Source organism: Carcharhinus amblyrhynchos, chromosome 2, assembly GCF_965287045.1.
Source record: "Carcharhinus amblyrhynchos chromosome 2, sCarAmb.v2.hapA, whole genome shotgun sequence".
Taxonomy (NCBI): domain Eukaryota; kingdom Metazoa; phylum Chordata; class Chondrichthyes; order Carcharhiniformes; family Carcharhinidae; genus Carcharhinus; species Carcharhinus amblyrhynchos.
The window spans coordinates 125,168,300-125,185,140 of record NC_137325.1 but is presented as its reverse complement, the minus strand read 5'-3'; the positions used below and the strand labels follow the sequence as shown (position 1 = coordinate 125,185,140).

The 16,841-nt window shown below is 41.9% G+C and overlaps 1 protein-coding gene across 4 annotated transcripts in view; it reads left to right on the top strand.

The window, feature by feature from the left end:
* Nucleotides 1–16,606, top strand: part of LOC145358429 (ATP-dependent 6-phosphofructokinase, platelet type-like) — a 123,693-nt gene extending 107,087 nt beyond the window's left edge. For all 4 annotated transcript variants that reach the window (XM_080212503.1, XM_080212522.1, XM_080212513.1 and 1 more), the window contains 5 exons: nucleotides 1,181–1,242; nucleotides 4,971–5,082; nucleotides 7,774–7,873; nucleotides 13,504–13,609; nucleotides 15,913–16,606. In XM_080212503.1, the coding sequence (XP_080068629.1) occupies nucleotides 1,181–1,242; nucleotides 4,971–5,082; nucleotides 7,774–7,873; nucleotides 13,504–13,609; nucleotides 15,913–16,075 (543 nt within the window). In that variant the 3' untranslated portion in view covers nucleotides 16,076–16,606. The remainder of the gene's footprint in view (nucleotides 1–1,180; nucleotides 1,243–4,970; nucleotides 5,083–7,773; nucleotides 7,874–13,503; nucleotides 13,610–15,912) is intronic.
* The last annotated feature ends 235 nt before the right edge of the window (nucleotides 16,607–16,841 follow it).

Genomic DNA, 16,841 nt, shown 5'->3' with positions numbered 1-16,841 from the left:
GTATGGCTGCATTATCATCAACCTGAACTGCTAACTGTCCTCACAGATACTGCCTGACTTGCTAATGGCTTCCAGCATTTTTTGTTTTTATTTCCGTTACTGACATTTGTGGTATTGACTTTTGTATTAAGTTTCATTGTTGCTTTAACAAGATCCTCCTTGTAATGATTGCAAAACACTTAAAGCTTATAGAATACATGCTGCTTTCCAAGGCTCAGACAAGACTGACTTCCCATTGATGGGCAGTTGATGATGGTGAATTTGCAACTTGTGCTAGGCAAATTGTGATCATTAACCTAGCAGCATTCTTGGTGTTTCTCTACTATGCTATTGCCCTGATTTCATGCTGGTCTCAGTCTAAGAATATGGGGTAAGCCTTAAGAGGAGAAATTTCTTCACCCAGAAAGTGGTAAGCCTGTGGAATTCTCTACCACAGAAAGCAGGTGAGGCCAAAATATTGTGTTTTTAAGAGGAATTAGATTTAGCTTTTGGGGCGAAGGAAATTAAAGGATATGTAGGAAAGGCAGGTACAAACTGTTGCGTTGAATGATCAGCTGTAATAATGAATGGCGGAGCCCTTATTCGTTTCTAAGCATTGGAGGGAGTGCAAAAAAGATTCATGAGTGATTCCAGGGATGAAGAACTTCAATTGTGAAGATAGATTGGGAAACTGGGACTGTTTTTCTTGGAGACGGGAAGGATAAGAGAGGATTTGATAGTGGTAATCAAAAATCCTGAGGAGCCAGGTTAGAGTTGTGAAAAGATTGAGAATGGCGCAGATTTAAAGTTATTCACAAAAAGAAACAAAGGCAATGTGAGGAAAAACTTATTGACGCAGCAAGTAGTTTAGTCTGGAAGGCACAACCAGAGAGTGTGGGCATTCAAGAGGGAATTAGACAGTTATCTGAAAGGGGGAAGTGTGCAAGTCAGTTACCTTCTCTCCACAGTTGCTTCCAGACTTGTTGCGCATTTCTGGCATTAATTAGTCATTGTTTAATGCTTACATTCTTTGGGAAAGGCATTTGATGCTTTTTTATGCCCATCCAAATTTTGTGAATACACATACACATGTGAAGCCCAGTATTAAGTGACTTCCAATTACTCTTTATGTGGAAAAAGTGCTGGAAGTAGTTATAAAAGTTGACCTTTGTCTTACGCGTGTTAACACCTTGTTTTTCAGAGCAATGTGGAACATCTGACGGGAAAGATGAAGACGACTGTCCAGAGGGGTTTAGTGCTCAGGTGAGAATTGCACATTTGTGTGCAAAATAGCACAACATTGATACATTAATAATGTCTCACATGTTAAATGTTCCAGCAATTCTTGGCAAGGAAGACACAGTTCCTGAGCTGTGAGTCACTGCAAATTGCTGGCCTCTATATTTTTTATTCCTGTTTTTTATTCCTCGCACCTTTTGATATTTACTTTTATTCCACCCAAAATACCCAATACAAATTGAAACCAAATCATGGTCACCACATGAAGGACAAACAAGGTCCAAGATGAGACATTGTACCTCATTTTGGGCTTGATCAAACAAGATCCAAGTTGACTGGATGAGGCATTGCACCCCCTTTCCGGGCTTGATCTGATGCCTCACCTTAGCTAAGAGGCCAAGATAGCTTTGAAAATATTGGATTAACCCTGGGTTTAACCTTATCAGCTACCCTGATCCTATGATTCTAAAATAGGTGGGAAAGCAGGCAGTGAAGAGGATATAAAGATTTTACAGATGGATATAGATAGGCCAAGAGAATGGACCACAACTTGGCAGGTGGAGTTTCATGTGGAAAATTGTGAGGTCGAAAAAATAGTAAGGCAGATTATTACCTAAGTAGATTCAAAATGCAATCGGGCAGCGGGATCTGAGTGTCTATGTTTGTGAATCCCAGAAAGTGGGTATGCAGATGCAGCATGTTTTTAAAAAAAAGGCAGATGGGACATTGGCATTTATTGCAAAAGGACTGGAGTTGCAATTGTATAGGGTATTGGTGAGACCACATCTGGAGTATTGTGGCCAGTTTTGGTCCCCTTATTTGAAGAAGGATGTGGTAGCATTGGAGGCAGTTCAGAGGAGGTTCACCAGGTTGATTCTGGGGATGAAGGGGTTGAAGAGAGATTTAACAGTTTGCGCTTACACTCACTGGAGCTTTAAAGGACGAGAGGGGATCTGATTGAGGTATATAAAAATTTTTAAAGGGATTGATGAAGTAAATATAGACCAGATATTTACTCTTGGGGCAATCTTGAACAAGAGGTCACAGGTATAGGTTGAGAGGCGGTAGATTTAAAACTGAGGTGAGAAGAAATACTTCTTGCAGAGGGTGGTGAATTTATGGAACTTGCTGCCCCACAGCACGGTGGAGTCTGAATCTATCTCCTTCTTTAAACCATTCATAGATTTATTTCTAATTGAAAAAGGGCATTTCGGGAAGAGGTGGGGAGGTGGATTTTGAGACTAGGGAGAGCAGATTTGTTTGATAGAGCAGACGCAGAACGGTTTCGTTAAGGGGAAGTCGTGTCTGACGAATTTATTGGAGTTCTATGAGGATGTGTCTAGGGCGGTGGATACAGGAGAGTCGGTAGATGTGGTGTTTCTTGATTTTCAGAAGGCGTTTGATAAGGTGCCGCACAAGAGGTTATTACAGAAGGTTAGGGGGCATGGAGTTGGGGGTAGGGTGTTAGCGTGGATAGGGGATTGGCCCGCAAATAGGAGGCAGAGAGTGGGGGTCAATGGGTGCTATTCAGATTGGCGGTTGGTGACTAGTGGATTGGTGCTGGGGCCTCAGCTATTTACCATTTATATAGATGATCTGGAGGAGGGAACTGAGTGTATAGTGTCGAAATTTGCTGATGACATCAAGATTGGTGGAACGGCAAATTGTGCAGAGGGTGTGGAAAGTCTGCAGAAGGATCTAGACAGGCTGGGCGAATGGGCCAGGAACTGGCAAATGGAATTTAATGTTGGCAAGTGTGAAGTTGTCCACTTTGGTAGGAATAATGGTAGGAAGGACTTATTACTTACATGGCGAAAAACCGCAGCATGCAACGGTGAAGCGGGACCTCGGGGTCCTCGTGCATGAGTCGCAAAAACCCAGCCTGCAGGTGCAGCAGGTGGTCAGGAAGGCGAATGAGATGCTGGCCTTCATAGTGAGGGGGATTGAATATAAAAGTAGGGAGGTCTTGCTGCGGCTGTACAGGGCACTGGTGAGGCCGCAGCTGGAGTACTGTGTGCAGTTTTGATCGCCGTACTTACGCAAGGATATTTTGGGCTTGGAGGGAGTGCAGAGGAGGTTTACTAGGCTGATACCGGAGTTGAGGGGGTTGAACTATGAGGAGAGGCTGAATAAACTAGGCTTGTACTCGTTAGAGTTTAGAAGAATGAGGGGAGATCTCATTGAGACATATAAGATGATGAATGGGATGGATAGGATAGAGGTGGAGAGGCTCTTCCCACTCAGAAAGGACAGTAGGACTAGAGGGCACAGCCTCAAGATAAAGGGGGGGCAGTTTAGAACGGAGTTGAGGAGGAACTTCTTCACTCAAAGGGTGGTGAATCTCTGGAATTCTCTGCCCGCTGAAGTGGTGGAGGCTGCCTCGCTAAATATATTTAAGACGCGGGTAGATAGGTTTTTGATAGGCGAAGGGATTAAGGGTTATGGGGAGAGGGCGGGAAAGTGGAACTGAGCCACGACAGATCAGCCATGATCTTATTGAATGGCGGGGCAGGCTCGAGGGGCTAGATGGCCTACTCCTGCTCCTATTTCTTATGTTCTTATGAGAGATCAGCCATGATTTAATAAAATGGTGGAGCAGGCTCAAAGGGCTGAATTTGTCTACTTCAGCTCCTAATTCCAGTATTGCTATATTTACTTTACCCTAGCCTGGGCAAACCACCATTGCAGACATCAGCCCAGCCTAAGTGCAGTGGGCTAGCCTCGTCACCTTCATGATCATGGTTTATAGTGTTCGGCCATGAGTTTCACAAAACGGCAGTTTGCCATGAGTTTCAGGAAGTTGCTGCTTTTGTGTGTTAATTACCTTTTAAGCTAACCAGTTTGGAATGGTTAGGTACTTGGCAGTGTAAGTACACTTTTAATGGATATTTTGTTCTTGTAATGCCATTCAACCTCTCTGGCTCAGGGAGGGAACAGTTAAAACTGAGGAGACCCTTTCCTTCAGGTATTGAACTGTTCATAGAATGTTTTTCTTCTCTTTCCTGGCTCTCTTTCAATCCAGTTCTTCTTCCCTTCTCAGCTCTTTATAATTTCCCTTTCTGTGCCTAATCTGGCAATAACCTCCCCATTTCCTTCTCTGCCATTCCTATTTCCTTCTCAATCTTAAAATCCGATTGGGTAAAAGATGAATCATTGGACCCATCATTCACTTAGTTTCACATTCTTCATCGGCCTCACCTTACTGTTATTAGCTTCCACTTCCAACAGTTTGCAGTATGTAAGAGACTGAGCTGAAGAGCGCTGGAGAAAGTCTTAGCTGAGCACTCAGTAAATTCCGGACCAGTGTCTCAAGTTCTCTTTTTAAATTCAAACTAAATATATTTCTTAAGAAAATTGCTGAATAGGATGGTATGTTACCGAAGCTTTTCATTTTTCACTCCTCAAGACAAAAGCAAGAATGCCAAATTTCAAACAATCACAACAATTTATACTAGGGGAGAAAAGGGGTGCCAACTGGTGACTAGGAAAAGCTATGTGGCTTCATTTAATCCCTTGGGCACCATCATATTACACTGGACTCCCGAATAATAGGTGTTTCTTGGCTCCCTTTGCCAACAGGAATCTTGCATCAGCTCCTTTCGCTTTCCTACTTAATTGCGTTGGGGGGAGTTTGGCCAGGAGAATTTCACAGGGCCCCTTCAACGATTAAGTGTGCCCAGCCACCATAGTCACCACTCTGAAGGGCTACATTAACCGCAGCTCAATCTTTCACCTTTTTGCATATGTTGCAGAAATGAAAACTGTAATGAAAATTACACAACGGACTTCATCTATCAGTTATACAGCGAAGAAGGGAAGGGTGTGTTTGACTGCCGAAAAAATGTCCTGGGCCATATGCAACAGGTAATGATGTATTAGACTATTGTATTCTTGTTTTCAGTGAAGTCCTTCATTTTAATTGTGAATTGCAGTTCTGACGAATGATGGGGACAGTTACTTAATTCCACATTTGCTACTGTATGACATTTTGCTTGTTAAATTGTAATCTTGTGCAGTATTCAACACCAGTTCTAAGAAATCATGCACGACTTCCCAGTGAAGGCAGACGAGGAAGCCTGGACATCACTCTGCATTGTAAATCATCCTTTCTGATCTCCCCTTAATAAACCTGTTAAATACAAGTGAGAGAAATCACAAAATTGTACAGCGCAGGAGGCCATTTGGTCCATCATGTCTGCGACAACTGACAAAATGAGTTTCAAGACTTAGTGCCATTCCTCGCTTTTGCCCTGTACCCCTGCATATTGTGGCTGAATCATTGTGCGTGGCATTTAGTATGGCATGAAAATGCAGCTGTCTCCTTAACAAAGCCAACTAAATGCCTTAAAAGTAAAGGGGAAAAAAAAGGGACAAAAAAACTAAGCTTCCACTGGGAAGATGGGAGACTGAGGCCAGTAGTAAACTTCTGATAATGCTGCATTCTAATGGGATGAATCAAGGAATTTTATATCCGAACATGGAAATTTTAATTTGGTATTTGAAAGTTTGCACCCTTCCATTGAGTTTGTGAGATAAGTCATCATTTCAGATAAAGCTGAACCAGAAGAATTGGGAATATAAGTGGAGCGTTTTGGAAAAGAATCAGACAACAAAGTCAAGAACAAAAACAGGGGCCGGAATTCGCCAGCCATTCACACCCGGTAACTGCAGTCGAGTGGAGAATTTTGCGCTCTGCTAAATCTGCATTCACTGCAGAATCCCAGCCGTGGGTAAAGTCAGAGAATCTGACCCCAGTGTGTCAGCAAAATAGACCCACGTCAGCACAAAGAAATGATGTGGAGACGTCGACATTTGACGTTGCGCACAAAAGAAGTCTCACCTGATAAAGGAGCAGCACTCCGAAAGCTTGTGATTCCAAATAAACCTGTTGGACTTTAACCTGGTGTTGTGAGACTTCTTACTGGGCCCAAAGAAAGGAAATAGTGGAGGTTTTGATGGTTTGAGAAATGATTGATGGGTTTATTTTTGTTGAAGGCACAAACTATTGGGGAAAGAATGAGATTTTGCTTAAGCATCTCAGAGTTAAACCAGTAAAATTGATGTCACTGTGGTTCCTCATTCACTTTATAAATAAGACAGGGGACACAGATAAACATCCTCGCAGAACCAAATAAAACCTTGTTTTGCTTGGAATTTTTACCGGAACATGAATAGAGAAAACAAGACACCACAGAATGGTTACATTGTTCAACGATGAAGTAAATCAATAATAGGATTTATATACTTGGCCTCAAAAGTTGACACAATGGACTCTGGGAGACAGAAGCTCAAAGAACATCAAGATCTTGAGGGAAATAGAAAGACAATGTGTTATGAAGCTCAGATTATCCTTGCCCTCCCAAAAAAGCTCCACCAATAAAATCAAACTGCAGTTGAGAAAATGCAGTAAAAGAAAACCGTACTTATGTGGACTATAATCCTAGTCCATCTTATTAAAGGTTTTTCTTTTATGAAATAAGGAACCAAATGCAGGAAAGTGAAGCGTGCAAAAGAATTGTGGAATATCATTAAAATAACACAGCCTAGAGCCGTCGGACCCTGTGAGGAAATACTGCGAAGCATTATGAGAGCTGAAAATTCAAAGCTTGGTTGTTCTGTACTTGTTTAGACAAGAGGTTTTGATTTCACAAAAGAATACACCAAGGAATCAAAATTTGAAGAGGGAGCCAAGTAATCAGTGTGATGTTCAGGAGTCTGTGATGTTATTACAAAACCTAGTCAACAAGTGTGATTCCTACTGCAAATTTCGCAAGAGCCTCATAGAATCCAATGGCCAGAGGGTTGCTGAAATACAAGGCACTTCATGCCCACTTCATACAGCAGTTAGCTAGACAAGTTAGCTCAGTAAAAACTGAATATCGTAGGAGATCTGGAAGATTTTCACAACCGCTGTCCAGAATGGACAGAAAGAGGAAAAAACAAGAGCCATTTATCTTCTGTAGTAAACTTATAGGGAGGGTGCAGCATGAATAAGTATATTTCACTAGGCAATCGTCCCCTAGTTCTGGGTACCCGGATTTGGATTCTGCTACAGCAATTGGTGAAATTTGAATTCAGTAAAAAAAAATCTGGAATTAAGACCATTGACCATGAAACCATTGTTGATTGTCAGAAAAACCCATCTGATTCACTCCTTCAGGGAAGGAAATCTACCATCCTTATTTGGTCTGGCTGACATGTGATTCCAGAACCACAGCAATGTAGTTGACCCTCGACTGTCCTTTGAAATGGCCTGGCAAGCCACTCGGTTCAAGGGCAACCAGGGAAGGGCAATAAATGCTGGCCTAGTCAGCGACGCCCATGTCTCACAAGCGAATAAAAAAAGCATATATTTTGTATGAGTGATTTAGTCAGGACCTAGAAACGTTGGTTTGATGGAGAGAGTTAAAATATCATTGTGTATCATTAGTCATTCTTTAAACTTAAGGGCTAAGATCTTGATAAAGTAAAGGGAATCCAGCTGAGTCCTCATTCCTTGCACTGAATTTCTCCACTGAAAAGTACTAAGTGGTATTGTATTTTTATAATCGTCAGGGTGGATCACCTTCTCCATTTGATAGAAATTTTGGAACTAAGATTGCTGCCAAAGCCATGCAATGGATTTCAAAGAAACTAAAAGAAACCTACAGACAAGGTAATGAGGGTTTGCTTTTAAGACTATTGAATTGTAATTAGTCACCGAAGTTTGTCATGCACATGAGATTTTATTGCTTCGTTTGCTGTATGACCAATTTATTAACTGGTATTTTAAGATTCAGTATTAAATGGAACTGTGATTAATGCAAAATTGGATTTTAATTCACAAATTGATTTTTAAGCAACAGATTAAATATTTAGAATTGTAGCGGTAAGTGTTAAAGATGCTTCCTCCAAAATGATTTGAGGAAGTCATTATTGTGACCTTGTGGAGAAAATTATCCTTTTCCCTGTTCTGGCCTCCACCATGTCCATTCTCTTTCTCCTGTGCTGTTTTGTAACTTTTATTTCTACTGTTATACTCTTCTGAATGTTTTCTTCCTACATATCCACTGATGAAATTGCCATTTTCTAATTCACCAAAAATGTCTAATTCTTCTCCACTGCCTTTTGTCTCTCTTGACTGGATTCTTTAATCTTTTGAAGTTTGGGGTCACCGACTCAGTATTTTCCTATGCTTATTAGGCCAGCGGGTATCTGATGTTTAAAAGCTTAGCAACATGCTTCACCGCCAAACAGTGCAATCTGAGAAATGTGTCAAGAGTTTTTCTTACCCAATATAGAATGCTAGCATTCTCTCTGTAGGAACATAACTCTAAGTCCTAAGGGCTTGTACACAACTTGGGAATAGGCCAGGACCTGTGGGTTTACAGGTGTGTGCAGTGATACCCAATGAAGCTTACAAAGCTAAAACCGTGCACACTCTCAGCATGTAGCACTGACCAGCTTCCTGCTACTTATTCGACCAGGCCCAGCTTATTAAGAAAGAAGTAGTTAAACAATTTGTCTACTCTTCCAAATTTCATTTGTGAAACAGGATGGCTTGTCAATTATCAATTGTACTGAGGGCATAGTGAGTTCGGATCCATAATATCCATCTTTATGTCATCTTAGAATTATTTCATTGACACCTGGGTGAATCAAAGTCCTGGATGTCTAAGGCCTTTACACCATGCAGTTCAGCTAATTTACCTTGGATTATTTATGCTTCTTTCAGCCTCCTGTGCTTTCCCCATTATAGTCCTTAGCCTTTTGTCTCCATTCCCAATTTTGCAGAAAGCTGGAGCTGTTTTTTTTCCATTTTGTTATTCCAGAATCGAACTGCAGAGATACAGTACTCTTTACAATGTCCAGAACATCTACAATGTGTACAGGCAGGCCTGTAACTTCCTTTGAGTTGCCTAACTTCAGGAGGAGATGTGGCATAGTGGTAATGACACTGAACTAGTAACCCAGAAGTCCAGGATAATGCTTATCCAGGCTATAGCTGGTGGAATTTAAATTCAGTTAATTCATCTGAATATAAATGACCATGATTGTCATGAAGAAGTAATCTGGTTCATTAATGCCTTTAGGTAGGGAATCTGCCATCCTTACCTGGTCTGGCCTATCTGTGACTCTGGACCCACAGCAATGACTCTTAACTTCCTCCAGAAGTATTCAAATCAAGGGAAGCTGAGGATGGGCAACAGATGCAACCTTTGCCAGTGATGCGTACACCCCATGAAAGAATAAAAACCTGAAAACTGTTAATAGAGACATTTCTGGCAATATTGGTATATTTGTTGGCGACTGAAGGGAAAATAAATTGACTTATGTGTGTTGGTCAAACTTTGAAGGAACATAGATCTTGTTGACTTAGAATATCAAAAGATTGTTCTCTGAATCTGTGATAACAAAGAACATTACAGCACAAGAACAGGCCCTTCAGCCCATCAAGACTGCGCCAATCACATTGTCCTACCTAGACCAACCACCTGTATCCCTCTGTACCTCGCCTATTCATGTGCCCATCTAGATAGGTTGATACTTGCTCATTTAGCATAATCAGGTACACAGTCCTGTGAAGAAAACATTGTGTAAACCTCTGAATATTTCATTTAGGACTTGTTTCATACAACAAAATGTTCTTGTTTAAAACAGCATTCTTGAAAATTAAATCTAGTAGTTTTCATTTTAAATTCTCAAAATCTGTGTAAGCATGAGAGTTGGCATAACTCACAACACCACCCAACTGCTTCTCAAAAATAACAATAACAGTGTGAAAAGAGTAGCTGAAGACAAAGAGAGAGAATTATATCCAATTACTGAATTCCAAAGGACCAGTGTATTAAAGATAACACTGAAATTTAGTCAAATGAACAGTGCAGTGTAGCTAACACTAGGGAGCTGTTGTGAAGCCAGATATGTATTAAGGTATTGATTCTGGCAATTGAATGTAATTGGACAGGATGTGTTGTGCAGCTGGCTCAAAGCTTTACGTAACTATAGTACACTGAGTGGGTAACTGCACTCAGAGTTAGCTGTAGCATTTGGAGCATGTTAATGTGCAGGAGTCAAACCTGTGAACAAAAGTTCAGTGGCTGAGAATTAGGTTAGTGTAATTCAATCAGAAGTGATAAAAGGGTGTGATAGGTATGCTGCCAAATTGTTCATTGGAATTAGATCCAAGTAATTAGTGCTTTCATGCCTCGACCTTGCAATAATAAAAATTCCAGCTTCAGAATTGGATTTTGGACTTATGGTCTTGTATTGTTGGAAGCTTATATTCTCCACTGTAATGCCAAACTGCTTACATTATTTGAACAGTGATAGTAATACCAAAATTAAATGACATTTAGCTCAGAAATAACACAAGTGAATGTCTCTGGCTCAGACTTCCCTGAGGTCAGAGGAAGATTGGTACAGAAGTAGGTCCGAGTGCCACATTGCTGGCCTGAATGGGTGTGCTGAGAATTTAGCCAGGTTATAACAAGAACAGAATGATAGTCCCAGCATGTCACCAGTAAGCAAAAAACAAGACTACTTAATCAGGTGGTTTGTTGAAGGGAGCCAAGCAAGTGATCATGCTTACATTGTGGAAGCCCATTTACCATCAACTGACTATGCCAATGTGCTAAGTTACAGCTACATTAATGTGCTTTTTGTTCTGTACCTAAGATTTGAAAAATGTGAGAACCCAGAACTGTAGCCTTGACTTGGGCTATCTTTGAGTTACCAAAATAACTACAGCATTTATTTTGGTGGGGGGGCGCGGGTAAGGCTCTTAATGTTAGTGGGTAAATACATTGTCAGTGAGTCAGAGTGTTGATGGAAGAGAGTAGTCTTATACACTCTGGAATGATGTTGAGAGGTTTGTGCTGCACTTTGTTGTGTCACTGTAGGTTGTTAATGTGTTGTTCATGGCAAGCTGAGCAAGTTAGTTTTCTAAACTCTGTTGAGGAAAACATTACATGATTTTAAGTAATAAGGGGAGAAAAGGGAGGGAATGACTGGTCACTTTTGAGAAAATTTGGGAATTAATGTTTAGACAAATTGCATCATTCCGTGAGTTACTTATGCACTATGTCATAACATCTTATAACTTAGCGGGCAAAGTGATCAGAGCTGTGAATTTCCAGGACCTCAACCAATGCTGTTTTATTTAGCAAGAAGCACTATTTGAACTTGGGCTAGAGAATGAGTATATCTCTCTTATTCTTTAGTAAGGCTCGCTATCATTTCAATAACATGGCAAGAAACATGTCTACGTGGGAGCAGCAGTTAAAACTCGCAACATTCTATCCGACTGTTAAAATTCAACATTTTTTATAATCATAGAATTGTACAGTGCAGAACAGGCCCTTTGAGTCTGCACTGATAGATGTGAAACAATTGGCCTCCCACCTAATCCCATTTACCAGCACTTGCCCTGTGGCCTTGAATGTTATTAACATGTCAAGTGTTCATTCAGGTACTTTTTAAAGGATGTGAGGTAACCAGCCTCTAGTACCCTCCCAGACAGCTCATTCCAGACTGTCACCACCCTCTGGGTTAAAAAGTTCTTCTCAAATCCCCCTGAAACCTCTGTCCCTCACCTTGAATTTATGTCCCCTCATGACTGACCCTTCAACTATGGGGAACAGCTGCTCCTTACCTATTCTGTCCATGCCCCTCATAATCTTGTACATTTTAACTGCTAGGTTATCGGAAATTATACCTTTCGTTGAGGTTCCCTTAAACACTAGCTCAGATAGTTGCTGTGTAAACCTTGTTATTCTCTGGAAAATTTTTTGTATGTCGTAAGATAGTTACTCTAACCTATCCCTTGCTTTATCCTGCTTTGCTTCCCTCGCTGACATCGTGGAATGCATAGATGAAGGTAATGGATTTTGCTTGTTAATAAGATAGTGACAGATTTATTAATCCCCTGTATTGTCTCAGCTATTGAAAACTGTCAGGCCAAACATGACAGATGTTTTCTTCTCAGTCACTTTCAATTTGAGATTATTGATTCAATATTGGTGATACTCTAATCACGGTTACTGTTGAATGAAAATAGCCTGCCCCTTTAAAATTCAAAATCTAGAAGACTTTGGTGACTTGATTTTAAAAAAAGAAGCCTTACTAATATTTATATCTCCAAAGCAACTTAGTGAATGTCTTAGATTACAACATATGTGCAGTTATTTGCCACTAAGTAACTTGCATTTTAAAACATTTGTCATGTTCAATAAATACTACTGCTCTGTTCATTAACGGTCCTTAGAGATGATTCAGATGTAGGCCTGGAATGTTTGAACTGCCGTACATCTGTGGCATAGTTCCTTTCTTTTCAGAGAAGCAATGGCTGCGCTTTGCGCTACGTTCCTGAATGGGCTGGCATGGTGGCACAGTGGTTAGCACTGCTGCCTCACAGCGCCAGGGACCTGGGTTCAATTCCCAGCTTGGGTCACTATTGGTGCGGAGTCTGCACATTCTCCCCGTGTCTGCATAGGTTCCCCCGGGTGCTCCGGTTTCCTCCCACAGTCCGAAAGACGTGCTGGTTAGGTGCATTGGCCGTGCTAAATTCTCCCTCAGTGTCTCCGAACAGGCGCCGGAGTGTGGCGACTGGGGGATTTTTCACAGTAACTTCATTGCCGCATTAATGTAAGCCTATTTGTGACATCAATAAAATAAAAATAAATAAAATTAAGGTAACAGCAAAAGCAAGTTTGGGCTACTTTGGCCTGGGGGTGGCTGGTTGTTAGGAATGGAAAAATGACACAAATTTCTTCCTCCTTTGTGGATCGCTTCTTTACATTTAAATTGTTTTTAAAGCTCCAATCATATCACCGTCCATTGGATATTATACAAGAAGAGATAATAGCAGCAGCTTTAAGTAGAGAGATTGTTGATTTGTTATGCTTTTATGATTCTGCCCCAACTCCATCAGTACCATTTAATAGTCTTCACAGCAATAATGCTTCCACTCCAATTCGGAGAGACTGTCCTGGTCTCAGAAACATTTAAAATCTTTTTAAAACAGCGTGGCGAGATGTTATGACATTTAGCCACGCAAATGCAGAATTGAGAGACAATTCATGAGAGTAATCTTGTGATGAGGCCCTTCTCCAATATCACAGTACTTAGATTTTGGTTTAGTGTGTGAATGAAGACAAGTTTGGTGTGTGCGCTTCACTCCCTTTTTTTAAAAAATAAACTTTCCAAGTATCCTTCCATTTAGAAGCATACACTCTGAACTTCATATAATACCTGTGTTGACCAGTTTGTTTGACCAGTTTTGTATTTTTTTTGAAAAACACGCAGGGAGAGTATTTGCAAATAGTCCTGACTCTGCCTGCGTACTGGGCATGCGCAGACGGACCCTGGTGTACCAGCCTGTAGCACAGCTAAAGAAAGAGACTGATTTTCAGTAAGTACAACTATCACTTTTGTGAGACTTCAGCTTTGTTGGTGAATCTTGTATAAAATCTTTTCTTCCGCCTTTTGTAAGATCATCTGATTCCGGCCCTGATCATCTGCTGTTGAAATCCTCATCCATGCCTTTGATTCCTTGACTTGACTATTCCAGAGCTCTGTTGGCTGGCCACCAGTCTCCAGTTTTCCACCCTTCTAAACTTAAAGCTCATCCCAAGCTCTGTTGCCTCTGTCTTGGCGAGCATCAAATCCCATTTACCTGTCACCCGTCTGGCTTCCGGTACAACAATACTCAACTTTTAGAATGTTCTTTGTTGTTTCCAAATCTCTGGGCAGCGTGGACAGGCCTGTTTCCATGCTGTGGGCCTCTATGACTCTCCATTAGCCTTCCCCGTCTCCCTTCTTTAATCCATTCTAAGACCTCTGTGCTTCCCCAGTTATTCTACAGGGAGATAGTGGGCACCGCGGTGATTTCACTGGACTAGTAAACCCCAGGCAAATTCTCTGGGGATGTGGGTTCTAATTTAAATTTAATTGAAAAGCTAGTCTCAGTAGCGTCCTTTGGCAAGGAAGTCTGCTGATCTACATGCAACTCCAGACCCACAGCAATGTGGTTGACTCTTAACTGCCCTCTGAAATGATCTAACAAGCCACTGAGTTCAAGGGCCATCAGGGATGGGCAACAAATGCTGGTCCAGCCAGCGACACCCACATCCCATGAAACATTAGAAGAAAAGGTTCTGGCATCTCGAGCAGCCCTGATTTTCAATTGCTTCACCACAGTGAAGGAATGAAGATATAGTTCCCAACTCCAAATGGTGCGTGGCTTGGAGGAGGACTTGCAGTATAACTTGCAGTTTCACTATAACACCTGCTGTGATGGTGGACAGGCGTTGGAGAGTCAGGAGGTGAGTTATCTGCCACAAAATTCCCCCAGCCTTGGACCTGCTTTTGCAGCCACAATATTGATATGGCTCGTCAAACCCAGTTTCTGGTAACCCTCAGGAGGTTGATAGTGGGGGGTGAGGGGGGGGGGCGGGGGGGGGGGTGGATTCAACAATGCCAAGGGGTGATGGTTAGATTCTGTCTTGTTGCTGACAGTCATTGCCTGGCACTTGTGCAGCTGTTACTTGTACTTAGCCCAGATCTGAAAGCTGGTAACCTGTTGCTGAGTATGAACAGCTTCACTATCTGAGGCGTTGCGAATGATGCTCAACATGTGTAGTCTTCAGTGAGTATACCCACTTCTGACCTTATGATGAGAGAAAGTGAGTAAAGCAGCCGAAAATAGTTGGACCTAGGACCAGGTCCTAGGCCCTGAGGGACTTCTACAGCAAAGCTCTTGGACTGATTTGACACAATCTTCTCTGTGCTGGTTATGATTCTAACCAGTGGATAGGTTTTGCGTCCGATTCCTATTCATTTCACTTTTTCTCGGGCTCCTCGATCCATCTTGATCCTTGTTGGGATAAAATGCTGCCTTGATGTCAAGAGCTGAGACTCTCACCTCACTTCTTGAGTTCGGCTCTTTTGTCCATGTTTGGATCAAGACTATATTGCAGTCAGAAGCCGAGTGCCCCTGGCAAAACGCAAACTGGGTGAGCAATATTGAGTAAGTTATTGCTGTGTAAAATGCCACTTGACAACAGTGCCACAAACACCTTCAATCACTTGGCTGATGGTCGAGAGGAGGCTGACGGGGTTGTAGTTGGCCAGATGGGATTTGTCCTGCATTTTGTGGACAGGGCATATATGGGCAATTGTCCATAATTTTTTTTATTTAGCTTTACTCCACTCTTAAAGTTACAAAGCCAATGTGCAGAGTGGACCAGGGCAAGCCCAAGAATCCATCTCCTTAACTTTCTCCAAAAAAAACAAATTCAAATTGAATCCAAGTTGTGTTCCCCACAAGAGACACGCACAAAATTCAAGCTGACAAGATAGGTGTTACACCTCATCTTGAGCTTGTTCTGACACTAGATCTTAGCCAAAAGGCTGAGAAAGTGTAGATGTACAATTGTCACAATGTTGTGCAGAAGCCAGTGTTGCAGCTGTACTGGAACAGCTTGGCAACGGGTGCAGCTGTTACTAGAAGTCCATGATACGATCACCATAATGCTGTCAGCATAGACCTTTGGATTTTCTTTGTTGCTGCAAATACTTTGTAATTACTCTGTAACAAGGGATGGCAGGGTTGGGAGCGGGGCGAGGGAGAAGCTTAGAAGTCAGTTCATAATTGCTGAGCCTCACCGGGGAAGAGCATGGGTTGAAGTTTGAGCTTCTGATTTGCATTTTCAGGCATCGAATTCCAAAGGAACAGTGGTGGTTGAAGCTCCGTCCACTGATGAAGATTCTCGCCAAATATAAGATCAGCTACGACGTATCAGATGCTGGTCAAATAGAGCATGTGCCCCAGCTCCGCAACCCCCTCCAAGATTCACAACAAAGCATCACTATTTAAAAGTGGGCCTGTTAAAAGCCTTCGTGTGTGTGTGTGTGTGTGTGTGTGTCTGGCTCAAGTTGTATGAGAGCCGTGGTGTTTGTATTGTCCAGCAGTGGAGAACTGTGACTTCCAATTTGTTCTGTAATGGTTAAGTAGCTTGTACCATCATTTTGTGTCGAAATAAAAGAAGCGGCAATCCTGTAACCTTTCCTGCATATGTGTTGTAGCTACCGTGCCCCCCAACCCCCCCCGCTACCACCACCAAGTGGAACAATTGGTTTGTCAACATTCTGCCAGCTCGTACAAAATAAATCGTCCTGCTTGCATGAGGTAAAGAAAGTGTAAGACATAATATGTTGCTTTTCTTGCACAGCCATCCATAATGTATTTATTGCGCAGATCACCACCTGTAGAAGAGAGACAGGATAAGGTTATGAGAAAGCTGAAGACGTTTTTATGTGACCAATGCAGTAAATGTATTGCGGTGAAGTGAATATATTGTTTATTTTTCCTCCAGCTTTAAATAAAACTACTATGGCTGGTCCTACACAGACTTGTATCCATTGACTTTTATCGCAGTCTGTACACACGCCAACGAGACAACGCACCACCAACGTAAGACTGCACAGAATGTTCTGGACAATTAGAACAAAGAAAAGCCCAGTACAGGAATAGGCCCTTCAGCTCTCCAAGCCTGTGTTGATCATGATGCCCTAACTAAACTGAAAAAAACCGTCTGCCCTTACTCGGTCCGTATCTCTCCATTCCCTCCCTATTCACGTAC